General features: G+C 57.7%; 1 protein-coding gene and 1 long non-coding RNA gene across 6 annotated transcripts; one reads left to right on the forward strand and one right to left on the reverse strand.

The window, feature by feature from the left end:
• Nucleotides 1–1,498: 1,498 nt before the first annotated feature.
• On the reverse strand, nt 1,499–11,412 carry ADRA2B (adrenoceptor alpha 2B). 4 transcript variants are annotated; one of them, XM_039479449.2, is made up of 4 exons: nt 10,303–11,412; nt 9,606–10,116; nt 2,269–2,412; nt 1,499–2,150 (listed from the first exon to the last, which is right to left on the reverse strand). In XM_039479449.2, exons 1-4 carry the CDS (start codon nt 10,946–10,948, stop codon nt 2,099–2,101), a joined length of 1,353 nt encoding a protein of 450 aa, XP_039335383.1. In that variant the 5' UTR covers nt 10,949–11,412; the 3' UTR covers nt 1,499–2,098. The 4 variants fall into 4 exon arrangements, with proteins under 4 accessions (XP_039335383.1, XP_039335359.1, XP_010350317.1 ...); XM_039479425.2 differs by having other exon boundaries at nt 9,606–11,410; XM_010352015.3 differs by lacking the exons at nt 1,499–2,150; nt 2,269–2,412 and adding exons at nt 7,655–8,226; nt 9,223–9,350 and having other exon boundaries at nt 9,606–11,409.
• Nucleotides 11,413–11,478: 66 nt separating this feature from the next.
• On the forward strand, nt 11,479–17,638 carry LOC141585259 (uncharacterized). 2 transcript variants are annotated; one of them, XR_012518657.1, is made up of 4 exons: nt 11,479–11,637; nt 12,059–12,166; nt 13,390–13,591; nt 15,380–17,638. It is a non-coding gene; the product is annotated as an uncharacterized LOC141585259 (long non-coding RNA). The 2 variants fall into 2 exon arrangements; XR_012518655.1 differs by having other exon boundaries at nt 13,390–17,638.
• The last annotated feature ends 69 nt before the right edge of the window (nt 17,639–17,707 follow it).

Below are 17,707 nucleotides of genomic sequence, written 5' to 3' on the forward strand. Positions count from 1 at the left end.
CCATCCCATGACTGCAGCTGAGATGGGTGCAGTGGCAGAGGGTGCTTGCCCACCTCCAAGGTCCCCAGCGATTCCCTTCGAACCCCAAACTTGCTCACCCTACTCAGCAATACCAGTGCTGTGCTGTAAGGGCACTCAGCCCAGCCACCCTCCACAAGGGCCACTTAACAACCAACCAGCATCTGTTGTTGTTCAAGCCTGTCTCTGGAGGCTTCAACTATTCCTCCCTCTCCGGGAGGAGATCTCATAAATATAGTTTTCTCTACCTCGCCAATTTTCCAGGGATATTTTAGCACCCCTGAGAGACTGGTGTCAGGAGCCGCTGACAAGCCAGGCCAGCCTTTCCATTTTCACTATTTGCTGAGCATTGTCACATCTAGTTGCGGGATACACAGGGAACAAGACAGAAATATTTTGACACACGTGGATGGGGGCTCCCCATGTTGTCAGGATGGAAACTTCAGGGTTGGCCTTGCTGTAGAGCACTGTGCTGGTGGAGGGAATTGGGGCTCAAGTTCCACTCCTGGAGTATGGGGACAAATTATGCCCACACTGCAACCGGAAAATCAGACTCGCAGGCGGCACCAGAGGCCACTCAACTGTGTGGGCCAGGCAGTGCTTGAACCATCCTTTCCTTGCTTTCCACACTCTTGAGAGAATAGGACCTCCCGATCCCCTGCATCCCTTCACCACCCTGCCTGCCCATCTCCAGTGTAAGTCAAGGTGTGCTGGCTCAAGAAGCTCCCATCCTCATCAAACTGCACTTCCTTCTGCTCACTGGCTGTGTTTCCAGATGCAGTCTTCTCCAAACATCAGGGTCATCCAGGGTGCTGACATTTGACCCCTGGATGCCTCTAATGCAGCAGTAGTACAGGAATCCTAGAGGTCTCCGGAGATGGCCCTCTGCACCGCCCTGGATGACGCCCTTCACATCATGGTGAGCAGCCCTTTCCCCTACACCCACCAAGGACAAGACCGAGGTTCTCCGCAGATTTGAGGGGCAAATGATTTCATCTTTCACACCAACAATTGTTTGCCACCTGGGACTCCCCACAACTTTTTCTCTAATTATGGAGAGAGCTCTGGGGCCTGTTACTGATATCTGGAATGGGCACAGCAGGAAGGGCATAGGCTCACATGTGGCACATTTGAGACAGCTGCCTGAGAATCTTCCTTTACTAGCTCCACACTGGAGAGGCCCTGCTGAAGCTCTCCATGGGAGAGGCCTGGAGCCCGTGGAAGCAAGGGGTGACAGCAGGCAGGACACAGGGCAGGGTCCACCCTCCTTCCATCAGGCCTCCGAGAAGGAGTCAGAGGACACCTGTGACAGAGAGTTCTGCCCAAGCACCTTGAAGAGAACCTGAGGGTCCAGAGGATTAAATGTAATGGCTCTGCCATTTGCAGGTGCCCGCTTTGTACCCTCACCCTCACACTCTATAGGAGCACCTTACATGTCATCTCTACCTCTCAACACGCTGCCCAGTCTGAAAGTGGTTGATGTTAGCTCATTTTATTTATTTATTTATTTTCATTATTTTCTCCCTCCTTTTTTTTCTTTTTGATGCACAGTCTTGCTCCATTGCCAGGCTGGAGTGCAGTTCACCGAGGCCTTGAACTTCTGGACTCAAGCGATCCTCCCACCTCAGCCTCTCAAATGGCTGGGACCCCAGGCACATGCCACCACACCTGGCTAATTTTTTAAAAATTTTTGTAGAGACAGGATTTCACTATGTTTCCCAGGCTGGTTTCCAACTCCTAGGCTCAAGTGATCCTTCTGCCTCGCCCTCCCAAAGTGCTGAGATTACAGCCATGAGCCACCACACCCGGCCCATTTTAAATGTGCGTTAAGTCAAGGCTCAGAGAGGTTTAGCAGTCTGAGACCATATATATATCTGGTAAGCAGTAGAACCAGTTTTGACTCCAAAGCCAGTGCTCTTCGCATGCTGCTCCAGGAATGGCCCCAACCATGCCCTCTCTCTGCTCATCCCCTCTCTGTCCAACCCTGTCTCAGCCTCTTTTTCTCTGGGTCTGGTCCTTGCCACCACATCTTCAGAGGCCCTGGCATATCCCCGGTGCTGTGGGGACACTTCTCCCGCCTCTAGCTCAGCCAAGACCAGAATGGAATCTTCCAACAGAATTTCTCTAGGAAACTATGGGGAAAACAAAACAAAACAGAAAATGAAAACCCCAAATCAGAGACACACTCCCACAGCCCAGTGTCCCAGCCTTAGATAGCCAAGGCCGCCCCACTTTGCTAGGAAAACTCACTTCTCCAACAAATATTTACTGGGCACCTGCTCCAGGCCAGGCTCTTCCACAGGGCAAGAAGCGTGGAGACAGATGAGGCAGCCGAGTCCCTGCCTTCTTGGGCTGTCCTCTCGGGGGAGGCACCTGGGCACAGGCCCAGCCCTGCTGGGATGAAAGCGGGTCTGTTAAGAGCCGTATCTTCTCCTGCGTCATCCTGAGCCATGACCCCATGGAAGCCTGGTTTCCCAGAGCCCACCTCCCCACTTGCCCCTCCCAGAGGATCTCACCCACTTCCTCCTCTGTTGCCCGCTAACTTCAGTACCCCTCCCAGCTCTGTAGACACCAAGTCCAGCCCAGGCAGCTGGCCACTCCCCTCTCCGCCCACTTCCACTTGCCCTGGGGAATGTCTTTCAAGATGACCCTTCTGGGGCTCAGCCACCTAGATTTTCCCAGGACACAGGTATCATGGGCAGGATGGGGATGTGACTGAGGGGTGTGACTTGAGCCCTGGTGGGGTTGGGGGATGGAGGCCATGTGGGTGCAGGTAGGAGGGCAGAGGAGGAAGCCTGGTGAGCAGGGAGGGGAGCTGCTTTCTGAAGTCAACAAGCAGAAAGGTGGAGAGTAAGGGGGGGGAGGCCTTGGTTTCCCTCGTGTCTCCCCTGCCCAGGGGTTCCTGGGGCAGCACCCAGGACATCATTAGAACCACATTCCTGTCCAACCCCCTCACTTGACAAGAAGGCATCTGAAACCCAGAGAAGTGAGCAGATTTGCCCGGGGCCACCCAGCAATTTGGTGGTCCTCCTAGGATCATGCCCTGAGCCTCTGGACCCCGGAAACAGCTGAGGAATCCCTCAATGAGCTGCCAGCTAGGTGCCCACCTGAATCCAGCTGCCAGGCCAGCCTTTGGAGATTTGCAGCTGTTTCAGCTGCATCAAAGCTGCACCTGACAAACAGGGACCAGTGGAGCCTGCTGCAGTGGCTGCTCCAGCAGCCCTTTCTGCACTGGGAGGAGGAAGGCTGCGTTTAACCCTTGCCTCCCTGACAAGTGCCTGGGGAATCCAAGCAGTGGCCTCAGGTAGCCTCTCACCCTCCCTTCATGGCTGTGGTTGGGCTGGGCTGGGCTGTGACACCAGGACACCTGGGTCCCCCACACCACATCCCAGCCCTCTTCCCTCCTGAAGCAGCTCCAGTCCCCACAGGTGGGGAGGAAATTCCATCTGAGCCCCAGCTGCTCTGAGATTGGAGGGGCCCACCTGCTGCTCCAGAAGGGGCCTGCCCCCTCCCCGGGGAAATCAAAGGTCAGGACCTTCAGCACCTCCCCTGCCTGTCCTGCCGGAGAGCAGGGAGCCCCATGGGCTGCTGCAGGGACAGAAATAGCCCTGACTTTCCAGGGAGGGAGGATCTTTTTTGGTCTCCAGTCTATTCGGTCCCCTCGCAGGCACCACTGCTCCATGGAGCCCATAGGCTCATGAAGAGTCAGGACCATTTCCCTGGGCAAGGCAGGGGTCAGGCAGTCAGCGGGAGGGATTGGGAGGCTCAGAGGAGGGGGAGTCACTGAGGACCCGGAAGTGGGAAGGGCCAGGATAGGAGAAGGAAAGAAGGGAGAAGGGAGAGCAGAGGAAGAAGGGGACAGAGAATCCCAGGGGGCAGTGGGTGGGAGGTAAATGGGTGCCTCATCTCTGAAATCACTGCTGATCAATCGTTGGTCTCAAGGTCACACAAAGGGCAGGAGCCTTTGGCCAGGGCCAGTCCAGGGTGTGAGAAGATCAGAGCAGACAAGCCCGGGGGAGGGTGCAAGCTGACATCCAGGCCTTTCTAGCGCTGGCCTTCTGACAACAGCCTCCCCAAGCCCGAACGGAAGAGAGGACGGATGCGGGAGCATGAAGAATCCCAGAATCTAATTTTAGCCCAGTGCTCCCCGCCTCCCCTGCTGACAGTGAGCAGAGCCTGGGCGGGTGGGAGCCTTGCACCCCTTGCCAGTGCTCCTGCTCTTATGGAAGCGCCAGCTGGCAGGGACAGCTGCCAAGAGTGGCTGGGGTCTGCAGGTGAGGCTCCCAAGCTCACACAGGGCAGGGGCTTTGCTGGACTGGGAGGGACCCAAAGTCTGAGCTGTGGTGCTGGAGGCAGGCCTGATGAGGAGGCAGAGGTTGAGGCTAGTGGGTGACACCACTGAGATGAGATTGGGTACGTTTATGTCCTGGTTCTGGATGACCTCAGCCAATCGCCTCTGCCTCAATTTCCTTGCCTGTGAAATAGCCATAGCAATCACATCAATTTCAGATGATGGCGCATCTGGCCCTGGACCCTAATAGCTCAGGACTGTCATGATTCCTTTCACCACGGCACATCTCAGAGGTCCCCAAACTGATCTGTTACTCCAGACCTGGTGCTTAACTTTGCACTGAGGTACAAAGGTGAGGAAAACACCACCGCCATCCTGCCCACAAGCCTGACGCCAAGAACAACTGATTAACTCCAGGAACCTTCAGGTCTGGGCCTCCCAGGGAGCTGGGACAGGGAGTGCGGTGGGGGGAAGGCAGAGATGAAGCCCCAAGCGGGGGAACCCTGGGGACCACAGGGGCAGTCCTGCATGGGCAGACAAGGACGCCAAGGCCCAGAGGGGGACCAACTCCTGCCTATGGACAGACTGACAGGTGATGGCAGGGTGAGGACATGAACCCTGATCTCCCCACTTCCCCCTGCCCTGCCGCCCGCAGCAACCAGGACCTGGGAGCAGAAAGCCCTGCCAGTGTCAGGGAAGCCAAAGGCTGCCCAGCTTCAACTCCAGCCAGGCAGATGCCTCCTCCCCAGCCAGAGGCAACCCCATTTGCAGGTGGGAGCTGCACATGGTCTCATACCCCTTGCCAGTAGCCCCCCAACACACACACAGGGTGGGGACCGTGCAGAGGACAGGGAGAGCACAATCACACCACAGTCACCAGGGCCTGATGAGCCCACAAGCCTCCCCCTTGAATATTAGCAGCAGATAAGCTGAGCCCTCCTGCCACAGGTCCCTTCCTGAGCAAGGGTCAGGAGTCCCTTCAGCCACAGTGCTCCAAAGAGGAGTGTTCAGCAGCCCCAAAGTTCTCAGCAAGTATTCCCAGGTAGAGCTGGCTCATAAGACCCTCTCAAGGGTATCCCTGCCATCTAAGGACCCAGGTTCTCACAGAGAAGGTGCAGCTGTTGGGTCTTCCTCATCCTGCTCTGCCCAGCTCCTCTTTAACTGCGTTCTGCAGCAGCACCTCCCTTCCAGCAGGGATGTCCTAAGAAAGGGGTGTCTGGAAGGATGATGTGACCAGCCGAGACAGCTCCCGTCCACCTGAACTGCCAGGCAAAGCACCCCTGCTATCCTCACACCCCTGACCCTCACCTCCAGGCAACTTGCCTGAATTATTCCTGGAGGCAGAGGGCTGCACCCACCCCACTCCCACCTCTGCTTTTCTCAGCCATTCTCATCAGCCTGTAGCCTTCAGATGGGCTCAGAGAGAAATCAAAAGCAGGTCCTACTCAGAGACAGCTGCAGGCATAGAGTGTAAGAGAGAAGGCCTGATCAGGAGCCAGATCCCGGGCCCAGCTCCGGCTGCACCCCGTTAGCCAAATGGCCTGGCCAGGGTCCTGAGACTCCATGCCCTCCGCAGTTCCTTGCCTGAGAACTGAGCAAGATAGCAAAATGGAGACAAGCCAAGCACAGCCCCTGCCACACAGCTGACTCTCAGCGGATGCTTCCTGAATGTGGGCCTGCTATTCCTTGAGTTTGGATGCAATCCTTTCAGTGTGGAAGTGTGGCGTGATGGGCATCCTGGGTCTAGGTCTAGATCTAGATCCAGCCGAGCCAGCTGTGTCTGTGTGAGGCCCCCTGAGGCAAGTCATCTCCTCTCTGTGGGCCCCAGTCCCTTCCTTCATATAATTCAAGGGTTGAACTGAGCTGTGGGGAATGGAAAACCTGGGACATATCTGCCATCAGTTACATATTCTGTGACAGTGACAGACATGAACAATCAATCACAGCACAGTCACCTACTGAATCTATCCACATGCAGTTTCAGGATCTCAGATACCCAGCGCCGCTGAGTGAGCTGGCCCAAGAGATGGAATCACAATTCTTCATCACCTGAATTTCATAGTTTTGTGACTTCAGGACCTAGAGAGGTCACCTTAAGTCTGAATTTTGTTTTGTGTTAAATGATCACTCTCAGCAAGGTTGTGAGAATTAATGAGATAATTTATTCAAAATGGGCTAGCAAACAGTCCCATTCCAGCAGTGGTACCTTTCTACCACCATTTCCAGAGACGGGGCAGGGTACTCTACTCAAAGGCCCCAGGCCTGCCCCTTGCAGATGCTTAAGCACCAGGGGACAGTGTGGTCCAGCAGAAAGAACCTGGGCCTGGATGACCTCAAGCAGGTGATTACAGCTTTCTCAGCCTGCATTTCGCTAGTATAAAATGGGCTTATACTTACCTTACAGGCAGGCATAAGGATTAAATGAGGTCATCAGACAAAGCCTGGATGAGTAAAAGGGAGTCAATGAACTATCCTCACCTACCCATATCAGGCCTCTGGGTGTCAGCAGTGGGCACCTCGGCAGGCGCAGGGAACTGAGAGTAGGGCAGGGCATGTCTTTCTTGTTAATTACAAAGTGAAGCCCATGTCCCCATGTCATCAGTGATGGTGGGTACACTGGAGGTCCCACTGGTTGTCCTTAGCAGAAGCATGCCCCGCAACAGTACGGAGGTGGTGAGACTGAAGATTCTGGGCCAATGTGGAAGTAGAGGGTAGCCTCACACTGAGGGTCTTGGGGCTTCACTGCTCCCCCCTTCTCCCTCTCCTCCCTGGGCTGGCCACTGGTGCTATCCCTTACCCATGGGACCAGACCAACCTGGTTCAGGTCCCCAGGACTGCCCACTCAGGGGCAACTAAGTAGGGCAGGAAGGCTGTGGCACCAGACCACCCAGCAGGGCTAGCTTAGGGCTGTTTTTAAAATCAGTCACAAATCTACCAATCACAATATCCTTTACACATGCCTCTCCCCCTACCCAAAACCCATCTTGCCTCTTGGTATACTCCTGCTCTTCCTCCAAGACCCAACCCAAAGGCCACCTCCTCCAGGAAGCCTTCCCTTCTCTCCCTTCCCAGGTAGCCAGTCTCAGGCTCCTCAGCCACCCTCATCCACTGGCTTGTGATGATAAGTAAGGATCCTGCGTGGATGAAGGCAGGCAGGCAGGGCAGGGGCCTGGGGAGACCAGCCAGCCACATCTAGGGGAAGAGAGGACTACTGGCCCCAGAAGCGAGCCCCAGCTCATTGAGCCAACACCCAGAGTCTACTGTGCCAGCAGCTGAGGAATAACTGTTCCAGACAGCCCTTGAGCAACGAGGACACTGCTTGCTTATTACAAAATATCCTTTATTGATAAAATAGCTCAGACTTAAAAAAAAAAAAAAAAAAAAAAAAACACCTACATGTCACAATAAGAGATCACAGGCAAGAACACTTGGGGGTCCCATGGGGTGCACACAAGACCGGCCGGCAGAGGGTCACAGTCAGTCCCTCCCCTGGCCCAGCTCCCCACCACACCCGAGGGCGATGCTCTAGCCTCACAATGACAACCCACTGAGGCCTGGACTGGGAAGCCTCCCACTCCCCACGAGGAACTCTTTTTGGTCCCCTCCATTCTCTCTACATCCCAAAAACTCCCTCAGTGCCCTTCCAAATCTCACAGGTCCATCTGGTGCCAACAGTGTCTGCACTGCTCACCCCATTCCCCCTGTACCCGCCAAGCTAAGATACCTGTTGGTCCAATGCTGAAGCCATGCCCTCCCCAAGGGAAGGCCCCGAAACCTCCTTTCCACACTTCCAATGTTCTGGGTGCCAGGTTTGGGGGTGGGACCAAGAACCAGAAAGGAGAGGCTCCTGAATGCACAGTCCGATCAGCGTAGGGGGAGCAGTGTAGCTGGGTCTGAGGCAGTCCACAAGCACCCACCTGTGGGGATCAGTTATGTTTCACAAGGACACATTTGGGGCTTGGAGACCTGGCTGGGCACTCCAGTGGGAGGCTCCCCTAGGGGTCCACTGGGCTTTCATGCCAGCACCCCACCTGGGGGCTCTGCCACCTGTTAGAGGCTCTCTTCTTAGACTGTTCCCACGGTGTGGATGTTTTGGGCTGTCTTGGAGAAACAATTTGCCCTCTTGATGACAAAAGACCTGCCCCCCACAGGGGATGCTCAAGCCACTAAAAACCCTTTTGGTGTTATACACGAAATGTTGAGAAGCTGTCATGCAGCATGATAAACCAGACCTTTGCAGCCACAAGAACACATTCTCAAAGAGATCCTTTAACTTGAAATAGTGATTCTGTCTGCCACTCCCCGCTTCCAGTTTGGGGTAGGAATTCACACACCCCAGGCACAGAACAAAAGTCTACAGGAAGACAGGTGGTGGTAAACACAGAAGAAAGGGATTTTTATATCACCGGATAATCACATTTTTGGTTCTCCAGTGTGTTCCCCCACGGAGCTCAAAGCTTTCTGCAAAGCCTTTCATCTCCCTGCAGCAAGTAGGCGGTAAGCTATTGTCGCCCCGATTTTTGCAGGGGGTGAATGCCAGTGATCGGGGATCTCCTGTCGAGGCAGAGACCAAGCCTCTAAGATCACCCCAGCGAGGCATCCACGTGACCACACCCACCTGCAGGAGGGGTGCTGGGTGAGGAAACCGATCCACAGTTCTGGCCTTTAAAGGAACCATAGATCCAAAACCAGACAAAAGGGGGAAAGAAGGGCCCAGAGATGGTGCCACCCCAAAGCCCCCATCCCAGCATCTGCCAGGGACCAAGAGTGCCCAGCATGGGTGATCAGTCTTCGTTTCTTCCTCCTCCTCAGCAGCAGGCCCCACTGGGAAAAGTGGAAGGCTGGCTTTGTGCTCTTTGTGGGTAGAAGGAGATCAAAAACAAAAACAAAAACACCGTAAGCAAGTGACCTACCAGGAACACAGGGTCCTCAAGAACGGGAAGCCCTGACATTGGCCTGGAGAGCATGGGGCTCTGGGAAGGAAGTGCTCTCTCTTCTGATCTTGGCTATGTTCTGGAGGCTTTGAACCACCTCCATCGGCCTGTGCTCAGGAGGAGGGTAGAGAATGGGTCCCCATCAAGCTGAGCCAGCAAAGGAAGGCTTCACTGGGACCCTTGCGAACAGCACCCCCCCACACCACCGAACACCCCTTCCAAGGAGCTCCTAAGATGAGGCCTGCAGGATCTGGGCAGGGAGCAGAAAGCCCCAGAGAGGCAGCCACACCCAGCAAGGCAAGAAGCAAGGCGGCCCCGACGCCACCGCACCAACCCCACAAGGGCAGTGCAGTCGGGCTCACCAGGCCGTCTGGGTCCATGGGCGGCACAGGATCCTCCGGAAGGCACGGCGGAAGTCCTGGTTGAAGATGGTGTAGATAACAGGGTTCAGCGAGCTGTTGCAGTAGCCAATCCAGAAGAAGAACTGGAAGAGGCCATGGGGCACTTTGCAGTGCTTTGGGCAGATGGCGCCCAGGCTGTAGCTGAAGAAGAAGGGGAACCAGCAGAGCACAAAGACGCCGATGACCACGGCCAGCACGAAGGTGAAGCGCTTCTCCCGGGTCAGCTGTGCCCGTCGACGCCACCACTGCCCACCCATAGCACCCACACCCCTGCCCAGGAGCACCTGGCCACGTAGCGTGGCCAGCACCCGGGAGCCCTGTGGCTGCTGCAGAGGGGGGCTGCAAGCTGAGGCTGGAGATGCTGACACTGCCTGGGGTTCACACTCTTCCTCCTCCTCCTCCTCTTCCTCTTCCTCTTCTTCAGCTTCATCCTCTGGAGATGCCCCATAGACACCTTCCTTCTGGCCCTGGCCTGATTTGGGAAGGGCAGGTGGCAAGGCCTGGTTCCCAGTATCTTCAGGGGTCTCCCCCTCCTCCTTCTCCCCATTAGACTTCGACTGTACGTCGGTCTCTCTGGCAGAAGCCAGAGAGGCCAGGGCTGGCAGCTTGGCTGAGGCCAAAGCCCCCCCACGGTCAGGTCGGGGCTGCTTGGACTCACCCTGCCCAGGCCCCTGCTTGGCCCTGGGACCTCTGCGGTTACTGCGTTTGGCGATCAGGTAGATGCGCAGGTAGACCAGGATCATGATGAGGCAAGGAGCAAAGAAAGATCCGATGCTGGACGCCAGGATGTACCAGGCCTCCTGGTTGAGCTTGCACTGGGGGCGCCCGCGCGGCTGGGGGCCCTGGTCGCCCTTGTAGATGAGGGGCGGCAGCGAGATGATGGCAGCGATGAGCCACACTGTGAGGATGATGCACTTGATGCGCCGCGGGGTGCGCTTGGAGTTGTACTCCAGCGCGCGGCTCACCGCCCAGTAGCGGTCCAGGCTGATGGCGCACAGATGCACGATGGATGAGGTGCAGAAGAGCACGTCGAGCGCCAGGTACACCTCACACCACGTGCGCCGGAAGTACCAGTAGCCCAGCAGCTCGTTGGCCAGCGAGAAAGGGATGATGAGCGTGGCCACCAGGATGTCGGCAGCAGCCAGCGACACCAGAAACAGGTTCTGCGGGGCACGCAGCGAGTGGCTGGTCAACACAGCCAGGATGACCAGCGCGTTGCCAAAGATGGTGAAGAGGATGAGGAAGGTGATGGCCGCCGCGATGGCCGCCGTGGCCTGCACTGAGTAGGGCTCCTGGTGGTCCATGGCTGGGCGGGATGTGGGCAGGGGGAGCGCTGGCAGCCCGGTGCACACCGTGGGCGACAGCGCTGCCCAGCTCGGCTAGACGAGAGCGTCGCCCCTCCGGCGGCACCGAAGGCGCTGGAGCCCCATGGCCTGGGCGAGCGGGGCTTAGGAGGTCGGAAACACCCAGGACCAGCCACCGCCCTCGTACATCCTCCTCTGCCGGCGCCCGGGATCCCAGCGGTCAGACCCAGAGAAGTTTTTCGAGTTTGTCCCGCTGCCGTCCGCGTCCCGCCCGGGACCCGAGAAAGTCGCGCCCTCCTGCCACGCGGATGCCGGCTGCACCCGGGGCGCGGGCTGGGCGGGGCCGGTTCTCAGAGGAGGCGCGGAGGCCCCTGTGCCCGCTCAGCTTGCAGGCTGTCGCCCCAGCAGCGCCTGCAGGGGAGCGGGGAGCTGGGCGCTCGGCTGGAGGAGGGCGGAGACTGGAGGCGGGCGCGGGAGCGGGCGGGAGGCGGGGCGGCGGGCGGACCGGGGTGGGTGGAAGGTGCTCTTCGCGGGAGGCGCGATCCCTGGACTCCCTGTGCCCGGCCCCGCGCCCTGACTCACTGCGCCCTTGCCCGCCTTCCTCCCGGCGGCCGCGCCTCGGGAGGGCAGAGGGGCCCGGCAACCGGGGTTTTCGGCCCCTGGGCAGGACGCGCGCAGCGGTGGAGCAGGTGGGTGCCGGGAGCCTGGACGTGGAGCTGGCGCTAGGGCAGGACCCTCCTCATGGGGGAGCCGGGCTGGGCCGGGCAGGTGCGCGCTGCTCTTCCTTCTGCCTCCCGGGAGCCCATGGAGAGAGCGGGGCCGGCGTGGGGCAGGGGCGCCGGGTCTTCATACATCACAAGCCCGCCCAGCCCGGCAGTGGAGACACCCCGCGGAGAGGTGGGGGAGCAGGGAGCGGGTCCCGACCCCTTCACTGGCACTTGCCTTGGCGAACGGGCTCTGTCCGGCCAGCGCCGCGCCTGGAGGGCGCGTCCCAGCCTGCGAGCGCCCCCTGCTGCGGTCCACACGCCCAGCCCGTCCGCGGCCGCCTTGGCCCCAAAGCCATCGCTCGCAACCTGGGACTTACGACTTCGGCTTCTTGTGTCTCCGCAGCTACCTCAGTTTCTTCCATTAAGGGCAAAGGAGGTAAGAGGGAAACTGTCTTGGACTCAAATCACAGCGTCAACTGCGACTCAGCTAAGGGTTTCTACGCCGCACAGGGTGAGCTGCCGCCCCTTGACTAATGCGAAGGGAGGTCCCTGCCTGGGAGTAAAGCAAGGAGACCTGGAGGTTGGGGAGTAAAAGGTAGGGCCTTGTTCACACAGCACCGAGAAAAAGCAGGTCTCAGGGGCAGCCGTGAAGGGAGGAGCGTCCCTCCCGCTTCTGTAGTGATCCCGGGAGAAGGGGTTGACCTTCCCTCCCTGTTGCGGTCCTACCTGGCTCCCCTACATACACACTGAAGCCCTTCTGGGGGTGACAGTGGAAAGAGAGGTTGCAGTTAAAAGAAACTTCAGACTCAGGCCCCCTACTCGCCTTCAAAGAGCTATGAGCAACTGCTCTCCCCCAGGGCCCCCACTCACTCTCCCTGCCACACCAGCACCAGCCTGAGCAGCCCTGAGGGCATTCCCTGCCCCCCACCCCATTCTGGAGCCCCTAATGCCATAGGCCCCACCTCAAGCCAGGCCTCTTATTCACAGCCCACGGCTCTGCGAGGCATTCTCTGTATAAATAAGCACCAATCCACCTCTGATAGTGGGGCTCCCCCCAGGTCCCCTCCAGCCTGCTGGACCTCCGCTCCTTCCTGCCCCCTCCATGGGAGCAGAGCACACGGCCTCTCAGTGCCCAGGGACAATGTCTAGCCCCTCCCCAGGCTCAGGTGGGAAGTGCCCTGTCTCAGGTACCCAGACCAACAACCCCAGCCACAGGGGAGTGCTGGGAGCAGGTACCTCCTTGATCCCACCGTCCCTGTCATTCTGCCAGACTCCCCAGCTTCTGGTGAGGTGCAAGTGCCCACAGCCCATGGGGTGGATGCTGCCAGGGCTGGGTTAGGACATGGTAATCAGCCTCCTCCTCACCCACAACCCCAGGCCTCAGCTCAAAACCAACCAGTTTCCTAGGTGTCTTTCCCACCCTCCAGGCTGGGCAGGGCCTGGGCACCACCTGGGCATACATCACCAGGGATGGAGAGATGTCAGTAGCTCCTTCCCTAAGGAAGGACAGAGGGTGGCTACAGAAGCCTGGGGAGCAGCTACTTAGGCAAGTGTCTGCCAGTCCCCGAGGCTCTCAAGGCCTGCACAGTCTGGGTCTGCTAGAGGCCCATGTGGGCAACGGGAGGAATGGCCTTTCCACCATCTCCAACCACACTCAGGCTGGGGGTCAGTGAGCAGCTCCCCAGACTCTGCAGCCAGTATCAGCCTTTGTCTTCTGGCCCATCTTCCTTCAAGGGGCACTGCAGGAACAGCAGGGAGTCTTCAGCTGGCAGACCTGGGAGATGTGTGCCCTCTGGGTGGCAGAGCTGCCTTGGCATCCATACCGCCGCCCCCCAGGCTGTCACCTTCTACTGCAACCGTCTCCTCCCAGCTCCTCCCCAGGATGGACGAGTGCAGCATGGGTGTGCCGGCTCTCCAGGGCCGTTTGGGCAGTAAGGTAACTCAGCTCCCCCTCCTCTCCAAAGCTCACCATCTTCCCCCAACACATACACCTTCAGGCCTTGCCTGCTCCACCCAGCCCCATGAGGCTGCCAGGTGCAGGAATTGGAGCCTACTGGCCGTAGCAAGGCTTTCTTCAGCTCTTCCTAAACTAGACCTGACCTTCCACTGTCATCCCGTTCCATAGGGATGGGCAGAGTTCAGTCCCAGACCTGCAACAGCAGCCAGCAGCAAGAGCTGCTGGAACGTTCCCAGCCGCATAGCTGGGGAGTGGGCAGCAGGGCACACCTTGGATCCCAGCCCTCCATTCCTACCCCGCCAGGCCAGTGTTGGACCCTGGATGTGCCCTGGGTCTCCACTCTCCAGACTCTCCCCGGGACTGTTTGCTATGATAGAGATGCCCTCTCGCCCTTCCTTCTGTGCTTGGTGGGCCCCTACTCACACTTCAGGGTCCACTCACTGGTCAGCATGCTCTCAGGCAGAGGGAGAACCTCCATTCTCCAGGTTCCACAATGCCACGTGGCACCACTTTCACACTCAGTACACTTCTAAGATGGTGTCTGATGGGTTTTTTGTATCACTCCTGCCCATCAGGGTGGGCATGCCTTCTCTGTCCCTGGTACCTGGCACAAGGTCATTAACTATGAGGGACAGTGGTAGCAGTGCCACATATACATGAGGGTTCTAAGACAGCCCAAGTAAGGGTGCCCTGGAGGGATGCCCTGAGGAAGAGAGGCCATGGGGAAAGGCAACCTAGCCATGGAAGCGATCCATCTTTTCCAAAGAAGGGCAAGACCATTGTCCCATCTCTGGCTGTAAGACCTTAGTTAGAAGCCGTGGGGCCACTTCTCAAGGCCTGAAAGGTGAGATGGTGCCACTAGATCTCCTGGGCTGGTACACCAGCAGCTCACAGCCGTGCCTTCTTTCCCCTAAGGGCCCACTGGGACTGACCCTCATTGGGCCACACACCCCATCTTTCTCCAGATGCCCCCCTGCAACAGCCTTTCTCATACCTGGGGCTCTTATCCCAGACCATCGTGTAAGCCCCAACCTCCCCACTTCCCAGATCCTTGAGTCATGCCCTCTATAATAGAAATTGGTCATCCTCTCGGCGTAAAGATCTTGACAAAACCCCAGCCTTGGTCAAACCTAAATCATCCACTCACTGCCTGCTTTCGACCAAGCAGCTGCTCTTTCCGGAGCAAAACACTGTCTGCATCGACTGACCTCGCTCTAAATTCATGACCACAAATCTCCAAACTTCCCTAGTACATTCACTTTCCCACTTGTTAAAATCAGCATCCCTCCTCCCTCTCCAACCTCCCATCCGCTCCTCCGCCCCCCACCCATGCTGTGACTCTGCCTGGTACTTAGGGGAAAAGGGAAGTCCAGGCAGAAACTCATCCCCCCACACCTGCCGCTGGCATTTAAGCTCAAACTCTCTTTGCTGATTGAAAGGCAAGTCCTCAGCCTGTGCCCTGGAGCCTGACCCTTCTCACCTCACGCCAGGGTCTCCCCCACTTCAGCTATCCCCCTTTCATGGTCACTGCCCCCACTCTACAAAGCCATCCCCACCCCTTAGAAAGCACCCTCTCTCCCCTTTCCACTGCCTCCCATAGCCACCTTCCTCACATGTCTGTGTCCAGGCACTGTCGCTGACCCCTCACATTCTCTCCTTAACCCCCAGCAGGGTGTCTGCAGACCTTCCACTAGAGTCTACCCCGGTGGGTCATGCCCTGCTGCACATCACCAAGAACCAGGCTTATTCTGCCCTCTTTCTCGGCAGCATTTGGCACAGCAGCCGTTCCCCTGGAACACCCGCAGGGTCTGCACCCTCCTTGAAAGCCACTCCTCCGCAGCCTTTTCTTCTCCCGAACTCTAAGTCAGAGGTTCTTGCTAAGAGTGATTCTCTCCCTGCCAAAGGACGTTTGGCAATGTCTGGAATAGAGGGAGGAGGCTGCTACTGGCATCTGGTGGGTAGAAGCCAAAGATGCTGCCACACTTCCTGCAAGTTGGGGGGCCACCCCCGCAACAAAGAATTACCAGGTACAAAATGCTGAAACGCTGAGATTAAGAAATGTTGCTCTAAATGCTGCAGCACCCCAGCTCAGTCTGAAGATCCTTCCTCTTCCTCTATACCCATGGCTCCCCTTCAGATGTGACAGGGCTCCCCCAGCCACCTCCTGCCCTGCTCTCCCCGCCGAACCCCAGGCTCCTTCAGCCCACCAACTGACCCCTTTGATGTCACATGGACACCTCAGACCTGACATTCCATTTCCCCCAGCACTGCCTAGCCCCGCGGTCCTCAGTGCGGGATTGTCAGTGAATGGTGCAGCTCCCCACCTGAGAGCCGGTGCCCTCACCCCATGCATGCAATCATAAGTGGGGCCACCGTGACCCCTAAACACTCCAAAAGCACCTACTCCTGTCCATCTCTATAGCCCCTCTCCCTTGCACAACCGCAGTGGCTTCCCAGCTATTCTGCTTCCAGCCCATTCTCCAGAAGGCATCAAGGACTTTTTAAACCTTAAGTCGGATTTGGCACCATCTTCCTTCAAAACCTCCAGTAGCTGCTGTCTGCTGCCTGTGAAATAAAACCCACCCCGTCTCTGCCTGACTTGGCTGCAGCCCCCTCCCCCTGCCAGTTACACAGACCCGACCTGCCTCTCTTTCCCCTGCCTCAGGGCCTTTGCACTGGCTACTCGGTACCTGAATTTTTACAGGCAGCCTCCTTCCATTTAGGGCTCAGCTGAAATGTCACATCCTCAGAGGGGACCTTCCTAACCAGCAGCCTAAGGGGGCACTCCCCTCTCCCATCATTTGCCAATGCCAGATGTTTGCTGGTTTGTTAACTTATTGTCTAGTCCTCCCTGCCCTGAATAAGTTCCATGAGAAGAGGAGCCTGCTTTGCTCACTCTGCTATTCCCAGCAGAACAGAGCTTGCCTGGCACCAAACAGCCATGCCATAGTATGTTAGATGAGTGAACAAACTGAGCCCACACAGCTACATGGTCAGTGACTGGGGAGGTAAACAGGCCACAGACCGCAGGGGGTTAGCTAGCCACCTGGGCTCTAGTTAACACCCCAGGGGCCTGTACCCCTCACACCACCAAGGTTCAAAGGACTGAACCTTGTCTCTACCCTGCCCTTAAGCCACCAGGCTCAGTGGCTTTGAGAGAACCCAGAATTGGAGACCAAGAGCCAAACCCTAACAGAGGCTGGTGATGGGTGGCCTGAGAGCCAGGGGCCTCCCAGGGCACGAAGCAACAGTACCTCCTTCAACCCAGTGTGGCCACTACGAAACCCCAGCCCAGCAGCAGAGGCTGACAGGAGTGCCTGCTTCCTCTGTCCTTGATAAAGGGGGCATTGCATGTACTGCCTCTGTCTATGGCTGCCTCAAGGTCTCTGCCTGGGAGCCTCCCGGGGCGGGGGGTGTCTCCCCCACTCCCCACCCCCATCCTAGGGGCATGGCCAGAGGCCCTACCCACTCCCCAAGCCAGGAGCCGTCCTTCCCTCATTCTGATGCATGGGACTGGGCCGCTGTTCAGTCTCAGGGTTCGTGACTCAAGACTGAAACCCGAGGCAGACTGAAGGCTGAAGAGGCCACAGAGTCCTCTGAGTACATCCTCATGTCCCTAGTGTGGCCCCAGCACGTGACCCTCCAGAAGGCTGGCAAATAGCAGCCTCTCCCCAGAACCTGGGAACGCCAAGCTTCAGCCCTGCCCTGCTGCTTCCCAGCCAGGACCCCCGGAGCACTCACTGAAGTCTGTCTTCCCTGGAAGGTGGGATAGCCACACTGGGGACCACAGGGTAAGTGGCGTTAAAGGCACACAGGAGGCAGGACGCTCTGCATAGCATACTCGGCTTTATTTCCTCCCCCAACACATGGGACTCCTACCCCCTTCCACCCCAAGAAGGGCTTCCTTGACTTTCTGAAAGGCCACCAAAATAGTACTCCTCGGGGACTGAGGGGCCTTTGGCCCAGTCCCACTTACTGGCACCCTGAACGCTTTCTTCATGCCTGGGACAAACCTCATGGGGAAAGCCAGGAGCTGGGGCAGAGGAGGAGGGGGGCCTGCCTGAAGGAGGACAGGCCAGGTAATCCCAGCCCTTT

This window comes from Saimiri boliviensis, chromosome 1 (assembly GCF_048565385.1).
Source record: "Saimiri boliviensis isolate mSaiBol1 chromosome 1, mSaiBol1.pri, whole genome shotgun sequence".
In the NCBI taxonomy this organism is placed as follows: Eukaryota; Metazoa; Chordata; class Mammalia; order Primates; family Cebidae; genus Saimiri; species Saimiri boliviensis.